This window comes from Hemitrygon akajei, chromosome 18 (assembly GCF_048418815.1).
Source record: "Hemitrygon akajei chromosome 18, sHemAka1.3, whole genome shotgun sequence".
In the NCBI taxonomy this organism is placed as follows: domain Eukaryota; kingdom Metazoa; phylum Chordata; class Chondrichthyes; order Myliobatiformes; family Dasyatidae; genus Hemitrygon; species Hemitrygon akajei.
In genome coordinates, this window is record NC_133141.1 from 31439310 (window position 1) to 31463028 (window position 23719).

A 23719-nucleotide genomic window follows, 5' to 3' on the forward strand; every position below is an offset into this window, starting at 1 on the left:
CTAAATCCAGAATAGCCTTGTCCCTGGTCGGCTCTCGTACAAGCTGTTCCAAGAATGCATCCCGTAGGCACTCTACAAACTCCCTATCCTGGGGTCCAGCACCAACCTGATTCTCCCAGTTCACCTGCATGTTGAAATCCCCCATAACTACTGCGACATTACCTTTGCCACATGCCAATGTTAACTCCCTATTCAACTTGCACCCAATATCCATGCTACTATTTTGGGGGCCTGTAGACAACACCCATTAGGGTCTTTTTGCCCTTACTGTTCCTCAGTTCTATCCACACAGACTCTACTTCTCCTGACCCTATGTCCCCCCTTGCAAAGGACTGAATCTCATTCCTCACCAACAGGGCCACCCCACCCCCTCTGCCCACATTTCTGTCCCTACGATAGCACGTATACCCTTGTACATTCATTTCCCAGGTCTGATCTCCCTGCAGCCATGTCTCCGTTATCCCAACAACATCATAGTTACCCATTCGCACCTGAGCTTCAAGCTCATCACTTTATTTCTGACACATCGTGCATTCAGATATAGAATTTTTAGCCCATTTCTCCTCTCTCTCTTTAAATCGCTGCCTATTGTGCTTAACCCAGCTCCCCGAACTCCCATTGGGCTATACGCCCCTTGAAATTTGTTGTCCTTCCTAAATTTACTTATTCTTTCTGCACATTTAACTCCATGTTCCGTCAGACCATCCCTCTATACATGTGTCCTCCTTATCACTTGTTCCGCCTCACCTTTCTCTACTACACACTTAATATTCCGGAACCGTGTAGTCCCCACCTGTCCTTTATTCTTCATCTCGCTATCCTCACTCACATTCTAGATCCCTGCCCCCTGCAAATTTAGTTTAAACCCCCCCCCCCCCCGAGCAGCACTAGCAAATTTTCCTGCAAGAATGAGGGGGGATCTCATAGAAACATTCCAAATGTTAAAAAGCCTGAACAAATTAGATATGGCAAAGTTATTTCCCATGGTAGGGGATTCTAGGACAAGAGGGTACGACTTCAGGATTGAAGGACGTCCATTGAGAACAGAGATTCGGAGAAATTAATCAGAGGGAGGTAAATCTGTGGAATTTGTTGCCACAAGCAGCTGTGGAGGCCTAGTTATTGGGTGCATTTAAGGCAGAGATAGATTGGTTCTTGATTAGCCAGGGCATCAAAGGTATGGGGAGAAGGCAAGGGAATGGGGATGACTGGAAGAATTGGATCAGCACATTATTAAATGGCAGAGCAGACTCAATGGGCCAAATGGCCTACTTCTGCCCCTATATCTTATGGTCTCATGAATGGGCAGGGGTGGATACGATCCGGATTGCGGACAGTGGGAAAGAATGGGAAGAGGTGGAAATGGTCCAAATTGCAGACAGTGCTAGTGAATGGAAAAGGGTGAATACAGTCCCTACTGAGGATGGTGGGTGTGAGTGGGAAGGGGTGGAGACGGTCCAGATTGCCAACGGCGGGACTGAATGGGAAAGGGTGGACATGAGCCTGATTTCCGACACTGGGAGTGAAGGAGAGGGGGAGGAGACGGGCTGGATTGTAGACAGTGCAAGTGAATGGGAAGGGGTGGATATGGTCTTGATTGTGGATAGTGTGAATGAATGGGAAAGAGTGGATATGGTTCGGATTGCAGACAGCGGGAATGAATGGGATGGGGTGGAGACTATTCAGATTGTTGATGGCAGGAGTGAATGCGAAGGGGTGGACGTGGGCTGGATTGCCAACGGTCAGAATGAAGGGGAAGAAGTGGATACAGGCTGGATTGCTGACAGCTGGAGTGAAGGGGAAAGTGGTAGGCATGGTCCGGATTACAGACGGCAGGAGTGAATGGGAGAGGGTGGGTATGGTTTGGATTGCAGAAGGTGGGAGGGAATGGGAAAGAGTGGATATGAGCCAGATTACAGACAGTGAGAGTGAATGGGAAGGGGTGGATACAGGCTGGATTGCGGACGGCGGGAGTGAATGGGAGTGTAAAGAAGCTTGTAGGTGAGTGGGAAGGGAGAGTGAGAGAGTTGGGAGGGATTGTGTGGAAGTAGGGTGAAGGAGGGTGAGGGAGCAGAGTGTCAGGGAGTGTCAGAGTGTGAGGGAGTTGGGAGGGATTGTCTGGAAGTAGGGTGAAGGAGTGTGAGGGAGCAGAGTGTCAGGGAGTGTCAGAGTGTCAGGGAGTTGGGAGGGATTGTGTGGAAGTAGGGTGAAGGAGGGTGAGGGAGCAGAGTGTCAGGGAGTTGGGAGGGATTGTGTGGAAGTAGGGTGAAGGAGTGTGAGGGAGTTGGGAAGAGTGAGAGGGAGGGGGGATAATGTTAAGAAGAGTGAGAGTTTGAAGAGGGAGAGTGTGGGGGAGGGTTAAAGTGTGAGGGTGGGGCGAGTGTGAGTGGGAGAATGTGAGGGAGGGTAGAGTGAAGTAGAGTGTGCAATGGGGGGAGAGGGAAGATTGGGGATCAAGCGAGAGAGCAAGAGGCAAGGTTGAGATGGAAATGGGGATGGAGAAGATATTGGGAAGAACTCATGAATAGAACAAATCATTGCCTGAACTTTATTGTGCAAATATATTTGCCAAAATGCATAAATGCCCGTAATAAACTGCACAAGCGATATCCAATCTTGTCCCGAGGAGATCCAATTATTTACATCAGAGCCACAGAGAGCAAATGGCAGATGGTCCCAGCACAGCTTAAACAAACACAGCGAGGGTGTCGTCATCTCCTCCTCCCTCCTGGGGATGGATTTGTCCTGTGCCTCCCCCTCTGAACGGTCCACAGAAATCCCACTGGGGGGCAGGGTGCGGGGAGATTGGGGAGGGTGAGGTTGGAGAGGTGTATCACGGGGATTTGTCCTCCTCGCCGAAGATAGCATCACACTCCAGCAGCACCAGCTCAACGATCTGGTTGTGGTAAACCATCAGAAAGGGCAGACCCAGGGCCTCCCTCTCTGATCTCAGCAGCGTGGGTCCAAACACGATGGAGAGGCTCTGAGCTGTCATCCGGTTCCATTGGGTGTGCTCAACCACTCTGAGGGATCAAAAGGGTGGAGAGAGGGAGGAAGTGAGCAGGTAGACAGGGAAGGATTGGGTAGAGACGGAGGGAGAGGGACAGATAGAGAAGGTGATAGGAAGGAAGAGGGAGGGAGAGAAAGAAGTAGAAGTGTGAAGAGAGAGGAAGGGGAGAGAGTGTGAAAGAGGGAAAGGGAATGTGGGCAAGAGAGGAGTTTGTCAGGGAGGCAGAGAGAGAATGGGTTTGAGGGATAGATGGTGGGATAGCGGGTGAGAGGTGTATAGAGAGAGACAAAGGGGAGATGGGAAAGGGGGAAAGAGAAGAGAAAGGGAAGAGCGAGGAAAGGGAGCAATAAAGTGTGGTGGGAAAGTAAGATGGGGAGAGAGTGGAGTAATAGAGAGGGGAAGAGGAGAAACAGTATGGGGAGAGAAATGGAGAGTGGGGGTGAGGGGGGTAGAGGGTGGGGGAAAGAAGGAGAGATGCTGTCAGTACGAGCATGGCAACACACAATAATTGTTGGCAGTAGAGGAATTGGATTTGACATATTGCCACACACAAAACAATGGAGGAACTATGCAGGTCAGGCAGCATCTATGGAGAGGAATAAATGGCCACTGTTTCAGACCCAGATGCTTCATCAGGACTGGAAAGGAAGGGAGCAGAAGCCGGAATAAGGTGGGGGCAGGGGAAGGAGTACAAGTGGGCAGGTGATGGGTGAGACTTACACACTGTCCATTCAGATCAGAGCATCACACAGTGCATTGAGGTAGAACAAGGTAAAACAATAACAGAATGCAGAATAAAGTGTCACAGTGACAGAGAAAGTGCAGTGTAGGGAGACAATAAGATGCTAAATGATAACAAGGTGGACTATGAGGTCAAGAGTGCATCTTACCGTACATCTTAATGCCCTCACTACAGATTACAGTGTTTTATTGCAGTGTTGTAGTCCTTGTGTTTGTTTTAAAAAAAAAAGAGGGGGACTGCAGGGAAATCTCTTTAGGAGCCGGGCCCAAACGACGTCAACAGACTGGGTTGAGGTGACCTCAAGTGGGAGGCCCACAAACTTTATATCAGAAACCTGGGCTGCAGATTGTTGCACTGGCTGGTACCAGGAAGGAGAATGAGAGCTTAGTGACATGGTGTCATGACAACAACCATTTCTTCAACATCAACAAAAACAAATAAGCTAGCCATTGACTTCAGAAAGGGACAGGTGGGGGGGGGGGTGAGGAAGTGGGGGTGGGCGTTGGGGTGTCCACATTCTACAAACTACATTAACAGTGTTCAGGTTGAGAGCTTCAAGTTTCCGGGAGAGAATCAACAGTGTGGAGGGAGATTCACTCTGTGTCTGACCCCGGGAACGTGTGGAGGGAGATTCTGTCTGTGTCTGCAAACGGGAGTGTCTGATGGGATGGGGTGGAGGGAGATTTACTCTGTGTCTAACCCTGGGAGTGTGTGATAGGACAGTGTGGAGGCAGACTCACTCTGTCTCTGACCCCGGTAGTGTGTGATTGGACAGTGTGGAGGGAGATTCACTCTGTGTCTGACCCCGTGAGTGTTTAATGGGATGGGGTGGAGGGAGATTCCCTCTGTGTCAGACCCCAGTAGTGTGTGATGGGACAGTGTGGACGGAGATTCACTCTTTGTCTGACCCTGGGAGTGTGAGATGGGACAGTGTGGAGGGAGATTCACTGTGTGTGTGAGACACTGGGATTGTGTAATGGGACAGTGTGGAGGGAGATTCACTCTGTGTCTGACCCCGATAGTGTGTGATGGGACAGTGTGGACGGAGATTCACTGTTTCTCTGTCCCTGGGAGTGTGTGATGGGACGGTGTGGAGGGAGATTCACTCTGTGTCTGACCCCAGTAGTGTGTGATGGGACAGTGTGGACGGAGATTCACTCTTTGTCTGACCCTGGGAGTGTGTGATGGGACAGTGTGGAGGGAGATTCACTGTGTGTGTGAGACACTGGGATTGTGTAATGGGACAGTGTGGAGGGAGATTCACTCTGTGTCTGACCCCGATAGTGTGTGATGGGACAGTGTGGACGGAGATTCATTCTTTCTCTGTCCCTGGGAGTGTGTGATGGGACGGTGTGGAGGGAGATTCACTCTGCGTCTGACACCAGTAGTGTGCGATGGGACAGTGTGGACGGAGATTCACTCTGTGTATGACCCCGGGAATGTGTGACGGGACAGTGTGGAGGGAGATTCCCTCTGTGTCTGACCCTGGGAGTGTGTGATGGGACAGTGTGGAGGGAGATTGACTCTGTATCTCACCCTGGGAATGTGTGATGGGACGTGGTGGAGGTAGATTCACTCTGTGTCTGACACTGGGAGTGTGTGATGGGACAGTGTGGAGGGAGATTCACTCTGTGTCTGAAACTGGGAGTGTGTGTTGGGACAATTTGGAGGGAGATTCACTCTGTTTCTGACACCGGGAGTGTGTGATGGGACAGTGTGGAGGAAGATTCACTCCATGTCTGATTCCGGGAGTGTCTGATGGGACAGTGTGGAGGGAAGTTCACTCTCTGTCTGACCCTGGGAGTGTGTGATGGGACGGTGTGGAGGGAGACTCATTCTGTGTCTCAACCTGGGAGTGTGTGATGTGACAGTGTGGAAGGAGATTCACTCTGTGTCTGCAAACGTGAGTGTGTGATTGGATGGGGTGGAGGGAGATTCACTCTGTGTCTGTCCCTGGGAGTGTGTGATGGGACAGTCTGGAGGGAGATTCACTCTGTGTCTCACCCTGGGAGTGTGTGATGGGACAGTGTGGGGGAGATTCACTCTGTATCTGACCCTGGGAGTGTGTGATGGGACAGTGTGGAGGGAGATTCACTGTGTGTGTGAGACATCGGGAATGTGTAATGGGACAGTGTGGAGGGAGATTCACTCTGTGTCTGACCCCAGTAGTGTGTGATGGGACAGTGTGGACGGAGATTCACTCTTTGTCTGACCTTGGGAGTGTGTGATGGGACGGTGTGGAGGGAGACTCACTCTGTGTCTGATCCTGGGAGTGTGTGATGCGACGGTGTGGAGGGAGATTCACTCTCTCTCTGACCCTGGGAGTGTGTGATGGGACAGTGTGGAGGGAGATTCACTCTGTCTCTGACCCCGGTAGTGTGTGATTGGACAGTGTGGAGGGAGATTCCCTCTGTGTCTGTCCCTGGTAGTGTGTGATGGGACAGTTTGGAGGGAGATTCACTCTGTGTCTGACCCCAGTAGTCTGTGATGGGACAGTGTGGACGGACATTCACTCTTTGTCTGACCATGGGAGTGTGTGATGGGACAGTGTGGAGGGAGATTCACTGTTTCACTGTGTGTGTGAGACACTGGGATTGTGTAATGGGACAGTGTGAAAGGAGATTCACTGTGTCTGACCCCGATAGTGTGTGATGGGACAGTGTGGACGGAGATTCACTCTTTCTCTGTCCCTGGGAGTGTGTGATGGGACGGTGCGGAGGGAGACTCACTCTCTGTCTGACCCTGGGAGTGTGTGATGGGACAGTGTGGAGGGAGACTCATTCTGTGTCTCACCCTGGGAGTGTGTGATGCGACAGTGTGGAGGGAGATTCACTCTGTGTCTGCAAACGTGAGTGTGTGATGGGATGGGGTGGAGGGAGATTCACTCTGTGTCTGTCCCTGGGAGTGTGTGATGGGACAGTGTGGAGGGAGATTCACTCTGTGTCTCACCCTGGGAGTGTGTGATGGGACAGTGTGGGGGAGATTCACTCTGTATCTGACCCCGTGAGTGTGTAATGGGACGGGGTGGAGGGAGATTCCCTCTGTGTCTGTCCCTGGTAGTGTGTGATGGGACAGTGTGGAGGGAGATTTACTCTGTGTCTGACCCTGGGAGTGTGTGATGGGACAGTGTTGAGGGAGATTCACTCTGTGTCTGACCCCAGTAGTGTGTGATGGGACAGTGTGGACGGAGATTCACTCTTTGTCTGACCTTGGGAGTGTGTGATGGGACGGTCTGGAGGGAGACTCACTCTGTGTCTGATCCTGGGAGTGTGTGATGCGACGGTGTGGAGGGAGATTCCCTCTCTGTCTGACACTGGGAGTGTGTGATGGGACAGTGTGGAGGGAGATTGACTCTGTATCTCACCCTGGGAATGTGTGATGGGACGTGGTGGAGGTAGATTCACTCTGTGTCTGACACTGGGAGTGTGTGATGGGACAGTGTGGAGGGAGATTCACTCTGTGTCTGACACTGGGAGTGTGTGTTGGGACAATTTGGAGGGAGATTCACTCTGTGTCTGACACCGGGAGTGTGTGATGGGACAGTGTGGAGGAAGATTCACTCCGTGTCTGATCCCGGGAGTGTCTGATGGGACAGTGTGGAGGGAAGTTCACACTCTGTCTGACTCTGGGAGTGTGTGATGGGACGGTGTGGAGGGAGACTCATTCTGTGTCTCACCCTGGGAGTGTGTGATGCGACAGTGTGGAGGGAGATTCACTCTGTGTCTGCAAACGTGAGTGTATGATGGGATGGGGTGGAGGGAGATTCACTCTGTGTCTGTCCCTGGGAGTGTGTGATGGGACAGTGTGGAGGGAGATTCACTCTGTGTCTCACCCTGGGAGTGTGTGATGGGACAGTATGGAAGGAGATTCACTCTGTATCTGATCCCGTGAGTGTGAAATGGGACGGGGTGGAGGGAGATTCCCTCTGTATCTGTCCCTGGTAGTGTGTGATGGGACAGTGTGGAGGGAGATTTACTCTGTGTCTGACCCTGGGAGTGTGTGATGGGACAGTGTGGAGGGAGATTCACTGTGTGTGTGAGAGCCTGGGAATGTGTATTCGGACAGTGTAGAGGGAGATTCACTCTGTGTCTGACCCCAGTAGTGTGTGATGGGACAGTGTGAACGGAGATTCACTCTTTGGCTGACCTTGGGAGTGTGTGATGGGACGGTGTGGAGGGAGACTCACTCTGTGTCTGATCCTGGGAGTGTGTGATGCGATGGTGTGGAGGGAGATTCTCTCTCTGTCTGACCCTGGGAGTGTGTGATGGGACAGTGTGGAGGGAGATTCACTCTGTCTCTGACCCCGGTAATGTGTGATTGGACAGTGTGGACGGAGATTCACTCTTTGTCTGACCCTTGAAGTGTGCGATGGGATGGTGTGGAGGGAGACTCACTCTGTGTATGACCCCAGGAGTGTGTGACGGGACAGTGTGGAGGGAGAGTGACTCTGTATCTCACCCTGGGAATGTGTGATGAGACGTGGTGGAGGTAGATTCACTCTGTGTCTGACACTGGGAGTGTGTGATGGGACAGTCTGGAGGGAGATTCACTCTGTGTCTGACACCGGGAGTGTGTGATGTGACAGTGTGGAGGAAGATTCACTCCGTGTCTGATCCCGGGAGTGTCTGATGGGACAGTGTGGAGGGAAATTCACTCTCTGTCTGACCCTGGGAGTGTGTGATGGGACGGTGTGGAGGGAGACTCACTCTGTGTCTGATCCTGGGAGTGTGTGATGCGACGGTGTGGAGGGAGATTCACTCTCTGTCTGACCCTGGGAGTGTGTGATGGGACAGTTTGGAGGGAGATTCACTCTGTCTCTGACCCCGGTAGTGTGTGATTGGACAGTGTGGAGGGAAATTCACTCTGTGTCTGACCCCGTGAGTGTGTAATGGGACGGGCTGGAGGGAGATTCCCTCTGTGTCTGTCCCTGGTAGTGTGTGATGGGACAGTGTGGAGGGAGATATATTCTGTGTCTGAGCCTGGGAGTGTGTGATAGGACAGTGTGGAGGGAGATTCACTGTGTGTGTGAGACACTGGGAATGTGTATTGGGACAGTGTGGAGGGAGATTCACTCTGTGTCTGACCCCAGTAGTGTGTGATGGGACAGTGTGGACGGAGATTCACTCTGTGTCTCACCCTGGGAGTGTGTGATGGGACAGTGTGGAGGGAGATTCACTCTGTGTCTCACCCTGGGAGTGTGTGATGGGACAGTGTGGAGGGAGTTTCACTCTGTGTCTCACCCTCGGAGTGTGTGTTGGGACAATTTGGTGGGAGATTCACTCTGTGTCTGACACCGGGAGTGTGTGATGGGATGACGTGGAGGGAGATTCACTCTGTCTCTGACCCTGAAGTGTGCGATGGGACATTGTGGAGGGAGACTCACTCTGTGTATGACCCCGGGAATGTGTGACGGGACAGTGTGGAGGGAGATTCTCTCTGTGTCTGACACTGGGAGTGTGTGATGGGACAGTGTGGAGGGAGATTCACTCTGTGTCTGACACTGGGAGTGTGTGATGGGACAGTGTGGATGTAGATTCACTCAGTGTCTGACACTGGGAGTGTGTGATGGGACAGTGTGGAGGGAGATTCACTCTGTGTCTCACCCTGGGAGAGTGTGTTGGGACAATTTGGAGGGAGATTCACTCTGTGTCTGACACCGGGAGTGTGTGATGGGACAGTGTGGAGGAAGATTCACTCCGTGTCTGATCCCGGGAGTGTCTGATGGGACAGTGTGGACAGAGATTCACTCTTTGTCTGATACGCGGAGTGTGTGATGGGACAGTGTGAAGGGAGATTCACTCTGTGTCTCACTCTGGGAGTGTGTGATGGGACAGTATGGAAGGAGACTCATTCTGTGTCTCACCCTGGGAGTGTGTGATGGGACAGTGTGGGGGAGATTCACTCTGTATCTGACCCCGTGAGTGTGTAATGGGACGGGGTGGAGGGAGATTCCCTCTGTGTCTGTCCCTGGTAGTGTGTGATGGGACAGTGTGGAGGGAGATTTACTCTGTGTCTGACCCTGGGAGTGTGTGATGGGACAGTGTGGAGGGAGATTCACTGTGTGTGTGAGACACTGGGAATGTGTAATGGGACAGTGTGGAGGGAGATTCACTCTGTGTCTGACCCCAGTAGTGTGTGATGGGACAGTGTGGACGGAGATTCACTCTTTGTCTGACCTTGGGAGTGTGTGATGCGACGGTATGGAGGGAGACTCACTCTGTGTCTGATCCTGGTAGTGTGTGATGGGACAGTGTGGAGGGAGATTTACTCTGTGTCTGACCCTGGGAGTGTGTGATGGGACAGTGTGGAGGGAGATTCACTGTGTGTCTGACCCCAGTAGTGTGTGATGGGACAGTGTGAATGGAGATTCACTCTTTGTCTGACCCTTGAAATGTGCGATGGGATGGTGTGGACGGAGATTCACTCTTTGTCTGATACTGGGAGTGTGTGATGGGACGGTATGGAGGGAGACTCACTCTGTGTCTGATCCTGGGAGTGTGTGATGCGACGGTGTGGAGGGATATTCATTCTCTGTCTGACCCCGGTAGTGTGTGATTGGACAGTGTGGAGGGAGATTGACTCTGTCTCTGACCCCGGTAGTGTGTGATGGGACAGTGTGAACGGAGATTCACTCTTTGTCTGACCCTTGAAGTGTGCGATGGGATGGTGTGGACGGAGATTCACTCTTTGTCTGATACTGGGAGTCTGTGATGGGACGGTGTGGAGGGAGATTCACTCTGTGTCTGACCCCGGTTGTGTGTGATGGGACAGTGTGGACGGAGATTCACTCAGTGTCTCACCCTGGGAGTGTGTGTTGGGACAATTTGGAGGGAGATTCACTCTGTGTCTCACTCTGGGAGTGTGTGATGGGACAGTATGGAAGGAGATTCACTCTGTGTCTCACCCTGGGAGTGTGTGATGGGACAGTGTAGAGGGAGATTCACTCTGTGTCTGTCCCTGGTAGTGTGTGATGGGACAGTATGGAAGGAGATTCACTCTGTATCTGATCCCGTGAGTGTGAAATGGGACGGGGTGGAGGGAGATTCCCTCTGTGTCTGTCCCTGGTAGTGTGTGATGGGACAGTGTGGAGGGAGATTTACTCTGTGTCTGACCCTGGGAGTGTGTGATGGGACAGTGTGGAGGGAGATTCACTGTGTGTGTGAGAGCCTGGGAATGTGTATTCGGACAGTGTGGAGGGAGATTCACTCTGTGTCTGACCCCAGTAGTGTGTGATGGGACAGTGTGAACGGAGATTCACTCTTTGGCTGACCTTGGGAGTGTGTGATGGGACGGTGTGGAGGGAGACTCACTCTGTGTCTGATCCTGGGAGTGTGTGATGCGATGGTGTGGAGGGAGATTCACTCTCTGTCTGACCCTGGGAGTGTGTGATGGGACAGTGTGGAGGGAGATTCACTCTGTCTCTGACCCCGGTAATGTGTGATTGGACAGTGTGGACGGAGATTCACTCTTTGTCTGACCCTTGAAGTGTGCGATGGGATGGTGTGGAGGGAGACTCACTCTGTGTATGACCCCAGGAGTGTGTGACGGGACAGTGTGGAGGGAGAGTGACTCTGTATCTCACCCTGGGAATGTGTGATGAGACGTGGTGGAGGTAGATTCACTCTGTGTCTGACACTGGGAGTGTGTGATGGGACAGTCTGGAGGGAGATTCACTCTGTGTCTGACACCGGGAGTGTGTGATGTGACAGTGTGGAGGAAGATTCACTCCGTGTCTGATCCCGGGAGTGTCTGATGGGACAGTGTGGAGGGAAATTCACTCTCTGTCTGACCCTGGGATTGTGTGATGGGACGGTGTGGAGGGAGACTCACTCTGTGTCTGATCCTGGGAGTGTGTGATGCGACGGTGTGGAGGGAGATTCACTCTCTGTCTGACCCTGGGAGTGTGTGATGGGACAGTTTGGAGGGAGATTCACTCTGTCTCTGACCCCGGTAGTGTGTGATGGGACAGTGTGGAGGGAGATTCACTGTGTGTGTGAGAGCCTGGGAATGTGTATTCGGACAGTGTGGAGGGAGATTCACTCTGTGTCTGACCCCAGTAGTGTGTGATGGGACAGTGTGAACGGAGATTCACTCTTTGGCTGACCTTGGGAGTGTGTGATGGGACGGTGTGGAGGGAGACTCACTCTGTGTCTGATCCTGGGAGTGTGTGATGCAATGGTGTGGAGGGAGATTCACTCTCTGTCTGACCCTGGGAGTGTGTGATGGGACAGTGTGGAGGGAGATTCACTCTGTCTCTGACCCCGGTAATGTGTGATTGGACAGTGTGGACGGAGATTCACTCTTTGTCTGACCCTTGAAGTGTGCGATGGGATGGTGTGGAGGGAGACTCACTCTGTGTATGACCCCAGGAGTGTGTGACGGGACAGTGTGGAGGGAGAGTGACTCTGTATCTCACCCTGGGAATGTGTGATGAGACGTGGTGGAGGTAGATTCACTCTGTGTCTGACACTGGGAGTGTGTGATGGGACAGTCTGGAGGGAGATTCACTCTGTGTCTGACACCGGGAGTGTGTGATGTGACAGTGTGGAGGAAGATTCACTCCGTGTCTGATCCCGGGAGTGTCTGATGGGACAGTGTGGAGGGAAATTCACTCTCTGTCTGACCCTGGGAGTGTGTGATGGGACGGTGTGGAGGGAGACTCACTCTGTGTCTGATCCTGGGAGTGTGTGATGCGACGGTGTGGAGGGAGATTCACTCTCTGTCTGACCCTGGGAGTGTGTGATGGGACAGTTTGGAGGGAGATTCACTCTGTCTCTGACCCCGGTAGTGTGTGATTGGACAGTGTGGAGGGAGATTCACTCTGTGTCTGACCCCGTGAGTGTGTAATGGGACGGGCTGGAGGGAGATTCCCTCTGTGTCTGTCCCTGGTAGTGTGTGATGGGACAGTGTGGAGGGAGATATATTCTGTGTCTGAGCCTGGGAGTGTGTGATAGGACAGTGTGGAGGGAGATTCACTGTGTGTGTGAGACACTGGGAATGTGTATTGGGACAGTGTGGAGGGAGATTCACTCTGTGTCTGACCCCAGTAGTGTGTGATGGGACAGTGTGGACGGAGATTCACTCTGTGTCTCACCCTGGGAGTGTGTGATGGGACAGTGTGGAGGGAGATTCACTCTGTGTCTCACCCTGGGAGTGTGTGATGGGACAGTGTGGAGGGAGTTTCACTCTGTGTCTCACCCTGGGAGTGTGTGTTGGGACAATTTGGTGGGAGATTCACTCTGTGTCTGACACCGGGAGTGTGTGATGGGATGACGTGGAGGGAGATTCACTCTGTCTCTGACCCTGAAGTGTGCGATGGGACATTGTGGAGGGAGACTCACTCTGTGTATGACCCCGGGAATGTGTGACGGGACAGTGTGGAGGGAGATTCTCTCTGTGTCTGATCCTAGAAGTGTGTGATGGGACAGGGTGGAGGGAGATTCACTCTGTGTCTGACCCCGGGAACCTGTGACGGGACAGTGGGGAGGGAGACTCACTCTGTGTCTGACCCTGGGAGTGTGTGATGGGACAGTGTGGAGGGAGATTGACTCTGTTTCTCACCCTGGGAAAGTGTGATGGGACGTGGTGGAGGTAGATTCACTCTGTGTCTGACACTGGGAGTGTGTGATGGGACAGTGTGGATGTAGATTCACTCTGTGTCTGACTTCGGGAACCTGTGACGGGACAGTGGGGAGGGAGATTCAATCTGTGTCTGACCCCGGGAGTGTGTGATGGGACAGTGTGAAGGGAGATTGACTCTGTATCTCACCCTGGGAATGTGTGATGGGACGTGGTGGAGGTAGATTCACTCTGTGTCTGACACTGGGAGTGTGTGATGGGACAGTGTGGAGGGAGATTCACTCTGTGTCTGACACTGGGAGTGTGTGATGGGACAGTGTGGATGTAGATTCACTCAGTGTCTGACACTGGGAGTGTGTGATGGGACAGTGTGGAGGGAGATTCACTCTGTGTCTCACCCTGGGAGAGTGTGTTGGGACAATTTGGAGGGAGATTCACTCTGTGTCTGACACCGGGAGTGTGTGATGGGACAGTGTGGAGGAAGATTCACTCCGTGTCTGATCCCGGGAGTGTCTGATGGGACAGTGTGGAGGGAAATTCACTCTCTGTCTGACCCTGGGAGTGTGTGTTGGGACGGTGTGGAGGGAGACTCATTCTGTGTCTCACCCTGGGAGTGTGTGATGCGACACTGTGGAGGGAGATTCACTCTGTGTCTGACCTTGGGAGTGTGTGATGGGACAGTATGCAGGGAGATCCACTCTGTGTCTGACCCCGGGAGTGTGTGATAGGACGGGGTGGAGGGAGATTCACTCTGTGTCTGACCCTGGGAGTGTGTGATGGGACGGGGTGGAGGGAGATTCACTCTGTGTCTGACCCCGGTTGTGTGTGATGGGACAGTGTGGACAGAGATTCACTCTTTGTCTGATACGCGGAGTGTGTGATGGGACAGTGTGAAGGGAGATTCACTCTGTGTCTCACTCTGGGAGTGTGTGATGGGACAGTATGGAAGGAGACTCATTCTGTGTCTGTCCCTGGTAGTGTGTGATGGGACAGTGTGGAGGGAGATTTACTCTGTGTCTGACCCTGGGAGTGTGTGATGGGACAGTGTGGAGGGAGATTCACTGTGTGTGTGAGACACTGGGAATGTGTAATGGGACAGTGTGGAGGGAGATTCACTCTGTGTCTGACCCCAGTAGTGTGTGATGGGACAGTGTGGACGGAGATTCACTCTTTGTCTGACCTTGGGAGTGTGTGATGCGACGGTATGGAGGGAGACTCACTCTGTGTCTGATCCTGGTAGTGTGTGATGGGACAGTGTGGAGGGAGATTTACTCTGTGTCTGACCCTGGGAGTGTGTGATGGGACAGTGTGGAGGGAGATTCACTGTGTGTCTGACCCCAGTAGTGTGTGATGGGACAGTGTGAATGGAGATTCACTCTTTGTCTGACCCTTGAAATGTGCGATGGGATGGTGTGGACGGAGATTCACTCTTTGTCTGATACTGGGAGTGTGTGATGGGACGGTATGGAGGGAGACTCACTCTGTGTCTGATCCTGGGAGTGTGTGATGCGACGGTGTGGAGGGATATTCATTCTCTGTCTGACCCCGGTAGTGTGTGATTGGACAGTGTGGAGGGAGATTGACTCTGTCTCTGACCCCGGTAGTGTGTGATGGGACAGTGTGAACGGAGATTCACTCTTTGTCTGACCCTTGAAGTGTGCGATGGGATGGTGTGGACGGAGATTCACTCTTTGTCTGATACTGGGAGTCTGTGATGGGACGGTGTGGAGGGAGATTCACTCTGTGTCTGACCCCGGTTGTGTGTGATGGGACAGTGTGGACGGAGATTCACTCAGTGTCTCACCCTGGGAGTGTGTGTTGGGACAATTTGGAGGGAGATTCACTCTGTGTCTCACCCTGGGAGTGTGTGATGGGACAGTGTGGAGGGAGATTCACTGTGTGTCTGACCCCAGTAGTGTGTGATGGGACAGTGTGGAGGGAGATTCACTCTGTGTCTGACCCTGGGAGTGTGTGATGGGACAGTGTGGAGGGAGATTCACTGTGTGTCTGACCCCAGTAGTGTGTGATGGGACAGTGTGGACGGAGATTCACTCTGTGTCTGATACTGGGAGTCTGTGATGGGACAGTGTGGAGGGAGATTCACTCTGTGTCTGATACTGGGAGTCTGTGATGGGACGGTGTGGAGGGAGATTCACTCTGTGTCTGACCCCGGTTGTGTGTGATGGGACAGTGTGGACGGAGATTCACTCAGTGTCTCACCCTGGGAGTGTGTGTTGGGACAATTTGGAGGGAGATTCACTCTGTGTCTCACTCTGGGAGTGTGTGATGGGACAGTATGGAAGGAGATTCACTCTGTGTCTCACCCTGGGAGTGTGTGATGGGACAGTGTGGAGGGAGATTCACTCTGTATCTGACCCTGGGAGTGCGTAATGGGACGGGGTGGAGGGAGATTCCCTCTGTGTCTGTCCCTGGTAGTGTGTGATGGGACAGTGTGGAGGGAGATTCACTGTGTGTGTGAGACATCGGGAATGTGTAATGGGACAGTGTGGAGGGAGATTCAATCTGTGTCTGACCCCAGTAGTGTGTGATGGGACAGTGTGGACGGAGATTCACTCTTTGTCTGACCTTGGGAGTGTTGATGGGACGGTGTGGAGGGAGATTCACTCTCTGTCTGACCCCGGTAGTGTGTGATTGGACAGTGTGGAGGGAGATTGACTCTGTGTCTGACCCCGTGAGTGTGTAATGGGATGGGGTGGAGGGAGATTCCCTCTGTGTCTGTCCCTGGTAGTGTGTGATGGGACAGTGTGGAGGGAGATTTACTCTGTGTCTGACCCTGGGAGTGTGTGATGGGACAGTGTGGAGGGAGATTCACTGTGTGTCTGACCCCAGTAGTGTGTGATGGGACAGTGTGAACGGAGATTCACTCTTTGTCTGACCCTTGAAGTGTGCGATGGGATGGTGTGGAGGGAGACTCACTCTGTGTATGACCCCAGGAGTGTGTGACGGGACAGTGTGGAGGGAGACTGACTCTGTATCTCACCCTGGGAATGTGTGATGAGACGTGGTGGAGGTAGATTCACTCTGTGTCTGACACTGGGAGTGTGTGATGGGACAGTGTGGAGGGAGATTCACTCTGTGTCTGACACTGGGAGTGTGTGATGGGACAGTGTGGAGGGAGATTCACTCTGTGTCTGACACCGGGAGTGTGTGATGTGACAGTGTGGAGGAAGATTCACTCCGTGTCTGATCCCGGGAGTGTCTGATAGGACAGTGTGGAGGGAGCTTTACTCTGTGTCTGACCCCGTGAGTGTGTAATGGGACGGGGTGGAGGGAGATATATTCTGTGTCTGAGCCTGGGAGTGTGTGATAGGACAGTGTGGAGGGAGATTTACTCTGTGTCTGACCCTGGGAGTGTGTGATGGGACAGTGTGGAGGGAGATTCACTGTGTGTCTGACCCCAGTAGTGTGTGATGGGACAGTGTGAACGGAGATTCACTCTTTGTCTGACCCTTGAAGTGTGCGATGGGATGGTGTGGAGGGAGACTCACTCTGTGTATGACCCCAGGAGTGTGTGACGGGACAGTGTGGAGGGAGACTGACTCTGTATCTCACCCTGGGAATGTGTGATGAGACGTGGTGGAGGTAGATTCACTCTGTGTCTGACACTGGGAGTGTGTGATGGGACAGTGTGGAGGGAGATTCACTCTGTGTCTGACCCTGGGAGTGTGTGATGGGACAGTGTGGAGGGAGATTCACTGTGTGTCTGACCCCAGTAGTGTGTGATGGGACAGTGTGGACGGAGATTCACTCTGTGTCTGATACTGGGAGTCTGTGATGGGACAGTGTGGAGGGAGCTTCACTCTGTGTCTGACCCCGTGAGTGTGTAATGGGACGGGGTGGAGGGAGATATATTCTGTGTCTGAGCCTGGGAGTGTGTGATAGGACAGTGTGGAGGGAGATTCACTGTGTGTGTGAGACACTGGGAATGTGTATTGGGACAGTGTGGAGGGAGATTCACTCTGTGTCTGACCCCAGTAGTGTGTGATGGGACAGTGTGGACGGAGATTCACTCTGTGTCTCACCCTGGGAGTGTGTGATGGGACAGTGTGGAGGGAGATTCACTCTGTGTCTCACCCTGGGACTGTGTGATGGGACAGTGTGGAGGGAGTTTCACTCTGTGTCTCACCCTGGGAGTGTGTGTTGGGACAATTTGGAGGGAGATTCACTCTGTGTCTGACACCGGGAGTGTGTGATGGGACAGTGTGGAGGAAGATTCACTCCGTGTCTGATCCCGGGAGTGTCTGATGGGACAGTGTGGAGGGAAATTCACTCTCTATCTGACCCTGGGAGTGTGTGATGGGACGGTGTGGAGGGAGATTCACTCTGTGTCTGACCCCAGTAGTGTGTGATGGGACAGTGTGTACCGAGATTCACTCTTTGTCTGACCTTGGGAGTGTGTGATGGGACGGTGTGGAGGGAGACTCACTCTGTGTCTGATCCTGGGAGTGTGTGATGCGACGGTGTGGAGGGAGATTCACTCTCTGTCTGACCCTGGGAGTGTGTGATGGGACAGTGTGGAGGGAGATTCACTCTATCTCTGACCCCGGTAGTGTGTGATTGGACAGTGTGGAGGAGATTCACTCTGTGTCTGACCCCGTGAGTGCGTAATGGGACGGGGTGGAGGGAGATTCCCTCTGTGTCTGTCCCTGGTAGTGTGTGATGGGACAGTGTGGAGGGAGATATATTCTGTGTCTGACTCTGGGAGTGTGTGATAGGACAGTGTGGAGGGAGATTCACTCTGTGTCTGACCCCAGTAGTGTGTGATGGGACAGTGTGGACGGAGATTCACTCTTTGTCTGACCTTGGGAGTGTGTGATGGGTCGGTGTGGAGGGAGACTCACTCTTTGTCTGGTCCTGGGAGTGTGTGATGCGACGGTGTGGAGGGAGATTCACTCTCTGTCTGACCCTGGGAGTGTGTGATGGGACAGTGTGGAGGGAGATTCACTCTGTCTCTGACCCTGAAGAGTGCGATGGGACATTCTGGAGGGAGACTCACTCTGTGTATGACCCCGGGAATGTGTGACGGGACACTGTGTAGGGAGATTCTCTCTGTGTCTGATCCTAGAAGTGTGTGATGGGACAGGGTGGAGGGAGATTCACTCTGTGTCTGACACCGGGAGTGTGTAATGGGACACTGTGGAGGAAAATTCACTCTCTGTCTGACCCTGGGAGTGTGTGATGGGACGGTGTGGAGGGAGACTCATTCTGTGTCTCACCCTGGGAGTGTGTGATGCGACAGTGTGGAGGGAGATTCACTCTGTGTCTGCAAACGTGAGTGTGTGATGGGACAGGGTGGAGGGAGATTCACTCTGTGTCTGACCCCGGGAACCTGTGACGGGACAGTGGGGAGGGAGATTCACTCTGTGTCTGACCCTGGGAGTGTGTGATGGGACAGTGTGGAGTGAGATTGACTCTGTATCTCACCCTGGGAATGTGTGATGGGACGTGGTGGAGGTAGATTCACTCAGTGTCTCACCCTGGGAGTGTGTGATGGGACAGTGTGGAGGGAGATTCACTCTGTGTCTCACCCTGGGAGTGTGTGATGGGACAGTGTGGAGGGAGATTCACTCTGTGTCTGACACCGGGAGTGTCTGATGGGACAGTGTGGAGGGAAATTCACTCTCTATCTGACCCTGGGAGTGTGTGATGGGACGGTGTGGAGGGAGATTCACTCTGTGTCTGACCCCAGTAGTGTGTGATGGGACAGTGTGTACCGAGATTCACTCTTTGTCTGACCTTGGGAGTGTGTGATGGGACGGTGTGGAGGGAGACTCACTCTGTGTCTGATCCTGGGAGTGTGTGATGCGACGGTGTGGAGGGAGATTCACTCTCTGTCTGACCCTGGGAGTGTGTGATGGGACAGTGTGGAGGGAGATTCACTCTATCTCTGACCCCGGTAGTGTGTGATTGGACAGTGTGGAGGAGATTCACTCTGTGTCTGACCCCGTGAGTGCGTAATGGGACGGGGTGGAGGGAGATTCCCTCTGTGTCTGTCCCTGGTAGTGTGTGATGGGACAGTGTGGAGGGAGATATATTCTGTGTCTGACTCTGGGAGTGTGTGATAGGACAGTGTGGAGGGAGATTCACTCTGTGTCTGACCCCAGTAGTGTGTGATGGGACAGTGTGGACGGAGATTCACTCTTTGTCTGACCTTGGGAGTGTGTGATGGGTCGGTGTGGAGGGAGACTCACTCTTTGTCTGATCCTGGGAGTGTGTGATGCGACGGTGTGGAGGGAGATTCACTCTCTGTCTGACCCTGGGAGTGTGTGATGGGACAGTGTGGAGGGAGATTCACTCTGTCTCTGACCCTGAAGAGTGCGATGGGACATTGTGGAGGGAGACTCACTCTGTGTATGACCCCGGGAATGTGTGACGGGACAGTGTGTAGGGAGATTCTCTCTGTGTCTGATCCTAGAAGTGTGTGATGGGACAGGGTGGAGGGAGATTCACTCTGTGTCTGACCCCGGGAACCTGTGACGGGACAGTGGGGAGGGAGATTCACTCTGTGTCTGACACTGGGACTGTGTGATGGGACAGTGTGGAGGGAGATTCACTCTGTGTCTGACACTGGGAGTGTGTGATGGGACAGTGTGGATGTAGATTCACTCTGTGTCTGACACTGGGAGTGTGTGATGGGACAGTGTGGAGGGAGATTCACTCTGTGTCTCACCCTGGGAGTGTGTGTTGGGACAATTTGGAGGGAGATTCACTCTGTGTCTGACACCGGGAGTGTGTAATGGGACACTGTGGAGGAAAATTCACTCTCTGTCTGACCCTGGGAGTGTGTGATGGGACGGTGTGGAGGGAGACTCATTCTGTGTCTCACCCTGGGAGTGTGTGATGCGACAGTGTGGAGGGAGATTCACTCTGTGTCTGCAAACGTGAGTGTGTGATGGGACAGGGTGGAGGGAGATTCACTCTGTGTCTGACCCCGGGAACCTGTGACGGGACAGTGGGGAGGGAGATTCACTCTGTGTCTGACCCTGGGAGTGTGTGATGGGACAGTGTGGAGGGAGATTGACTCTGTATCTCACCCTGGGAATGTGTGATGGGACGTGGTGGAGGTAGATTCACTCAGTGTCTCACCCTGGGAGTGTGTGTTGGGACAATTTGGAGGGAGATTCACTCTGTGTCTCACTCTGGGAGTGTGTGATGGGACAGTATGGAAGGAGATTCACTCTGTGTCTCACCCTGGGAGTGTGTGATGGGACAGTGTGGAGGGAGATTCACTCTGTATCTGATCCCGTGAGTGTGAAATGGGACGGGGTGGAGGGAGATTCCCTCTGTGTCTGTCCCTGGTAGTGTGTGATGGGACAGTGTGGAGGGAGATTCACTGTGTGTGTGAGACACTGGGAATGTGTAATGGGACAGTGTGGAGGGAGATTCAATCTGTGTCTGACCCCAGTAGTGTGTGATGGGACAGTGTGGACGGAGATTCACTCTTTGTCTGACCTTGGGAGTGTGTGATGGGACGGTATGGAGGGAGACTCACTCTGTGTCTGATCCTGGGAGTGTGTGATGCGACGGTGTGGAGGGATATTCATTCTCTGTCTGACCCCGGTAGTGTGTGATTGGACAGTGTGGAGGGAGATTGACTCTGTGTCTGACCCCGTGAGTGTGTAATGGGATGGGGTGGAGGGAGATTCCCTCTGTGTCTGTCCCTGGGAGTGTGTGATGTGACAGTGTGGAGGGAGATTTACTCTGTGTCTGACCCTGGGAGTGTGTGATGGGACAGTGTGGAGGGAGATTCACTGTGTGTCTGACCCCAGTAGTGTGTGATGGGACAGTGTGAACGGAGATTCACTCTTTGTCTGACCCTTGAAGTGTGCGATGGGATGGTGTGGAGGGAGACTCACTCTGTGTATGACCCCAGGAGTGTGTGACGGGACAGTGTGGAGGGTGACTGACTCTGTATCTCACCCTGGGAATGTGTGATGAGACGTGGTGGAGGTAGATTCACTCTGTGTCTGACACTGGGAGTGTGTGATGGGACAGTGTGGAGGGAGATTCACTCTGTGTCTGACACTGGGAGTGTGTGATGGGACAGTGTGGAGGGAGATTCACTCTGTGTCTGACACCGGGAGTGTGTGATGTGACAGTGTGGAGGAAGATTCACTCCGTGTCTGATCCCGGGAGTGTCTGATAGGACAGTGTGGAGGGAGCTTCACTCTGTGTCTGACCCCGTGAGTGTGTAATGGGACGGGGTGGAGGGAGATATATTCTGTGTCTGAGCCTGGGAGTGTGTGATAGGACAGTGTGGAGGGAGATTCACTGTGTGTGTGAGACACTGGGAATGTGTATTGGGACAGTGTGGAGGGAGATTCACTCTGTGTCTGACCCCAGTAGTGTGTGATGGGACAGTGTGGACGGAGATTCACTCTGTGTCTCACCCTGGGAGTGTGTGATGGGACAGTGTGGAGGGAGATTCACTCTGTGTCTCACCCTGGGACTGTGTGATGGGACAGTGTGGAGGGAGTTTCACTCTGTGTCTCACCCTGGGAGTGTGTGTTGGGACAATTTGGAGGGAGATTCACTCTGTGTCTGACACCGGGAGTGTGTGATGGGACAGTGTGGAGGAAGATTCACTCCGTGTCTGATCCCGGGAGTGTCTGATGGGACAGTGTGGAGGGAAATTCACTCTCTATCTGACCCTGGGAGTGTGTGATGGGACGGTGTGGAGGGAGATTCACTCTGTGTCTGACCCCAGTAGTGTGTGATGGGACAGTGTGTACCGAGATTCACTCTTTGTCTGACCTTGGGAGTGTGTGATGGGACGGTGTGGAGGGAGACTCACTCTGTGTCTGATCCTGGGAGTGTGTGATGCGACGGTGTGGAGGGAGATTCACTCTCTGTCTGACCCTGGGAGTGTGTGATGGGACAGTGTGGAGGGAGATTCACTCTATCTCTGACCCCGGTAGTGTGTGATTGGACAGTGTGGAGGAGATTCACTCTGTGTCTGACCCCGTGAGTGCGTAATGGGACGGGGTGGAGGGAGATTCCCTCTGTGTCTGTCCCTGGTAGTGTGTGATGGGACAGTGTGGAGGGAGATATATTCTGTGTCTGACTCTGGGAGTGTGTGATAGGACAGTGTGGAGGGAGATTCACTCTGTGTCTGACCCCAGTAGTGTGTGATGGGACAGTGTGGACGGAGATTCACTCTTTGTCTGACCTTGGGAGTGTGTGATGGGTCGGTGTGGAGGGAGACTCACTCTTTGTCTGATCCTGGGAGTGTGTGATGCGACGATGTGGAGGGAGATTCACTCTCTGTCTGACCCTGGGAGTGTGTGATGGGACAGTGTGGAGGGAGATTCACTCTGTCTCTGACCCTGAAGAGTGCGATGGGACATTGTGGAGGGAGACTCACTCTGTGTATGACCCCGGGAATGTGTGACGGGACAGTGTGTAGGGAGATTCTCTCTGTGTCTGATCCTAGAAGTGTGTGATGGGACAGGGTGGAGGGAGATTCACTCTGTGTCTGACCCCGGGAACCTGTGACGGGACAGTGGGGAGGGAGATTCACTCTGTGTCTGACCCTGGGAGTGTGTGATGGGACAGTGTGGAGGGAGATTGACTCTGTATCTCACCCTGGGAATGTGTGATGGGACGTGGTGGAGGTAGATTCACTCAGTGTCTCACCCTGGGAGTGTGTGTTGGGACAATTTGGAGGGAGATTCACTCTGTGTCTCACTCTGGGAGTGTGTGATGGGACAGTATGGAAGGAGATTCACTCTGTGTCTCACCCTGGGAGTGTGTGATGGGACAGTGTGGAGGGAGATTCACTCTGTATCTGATCCCGTGAGTGTGAAATGGGACGGGGTGGAGGGAGATTCCCTCTGTGTCTGTCCCTGGGAGTGTGTGATAGGACAGTGTGGAGGGAGATTCACTGTGTGTGTGAGACACTGGGAATGTGTAATGGGACAGTGTGGAGGGAGATTCAATCTGTGTCTGACCCCAGTAGTGTGTGATGGGACAGTGTGGACGGAGATTCACTCTTTGTCTGACCTTGGGAGTGTGTGATGGGACAGTGTGGAGGGAGATTCCCTCTGTGTCTGTCCCTGGTAGTGTGTGATGGGACAGTGTGGAGGGAGATTTACTCTGTGTCTGACCCTGGGAGTGTGTGATGGGACAGTGTGGAGGGAGATTCACTGTGTGTCTGACCCCAGTAGTGTGTGATGGGACAGTGTGAACGGAGATTCACTCTTTGTCTGACCCTTGAAGTGTGCGATGGGATGGTGTGGAGGGAGACTCACTCTGTGTATGACCCCAGGAGTGTGTGACGGGACAGTGTGGAGGGAGACTGACTCTGTATCTCACCCTGGGAATGTGTGATGAGACGTGGTGGAGGTAGATCCACTCTGTGTCTGACA

At 53.2% G+C, this 23719-nt stretch overlaps 1 protein-coding gene across 2 annotated transcripts in view; it reads right to left on the reverse strand.

Annotated features, from left to right (window-relative positions):
• Window positions 1-2534: 2534 nt before the first annotated feature.
• arhgap9 (Rho GTPase activating protein 9) overlaps window positions 2535-23719 on the reverse strand; it is a 174169-nt gene continuing 152984 nt past the window's right edge. For both annotated transcript variants that reach the window (XM_073071236.1, XM_073071237.1), the window contains one exon: window positions 2535-3023. In XM_073071236.1, coding sequence (XP_072927337.1) covers window positions 2834-3023 — 190 coding nt within the window. In that variant the 3' untranslated portion in view covers window positions 2535-2833. The remainder of the gene's footprint in view (window positions 3024-23719) is intronic.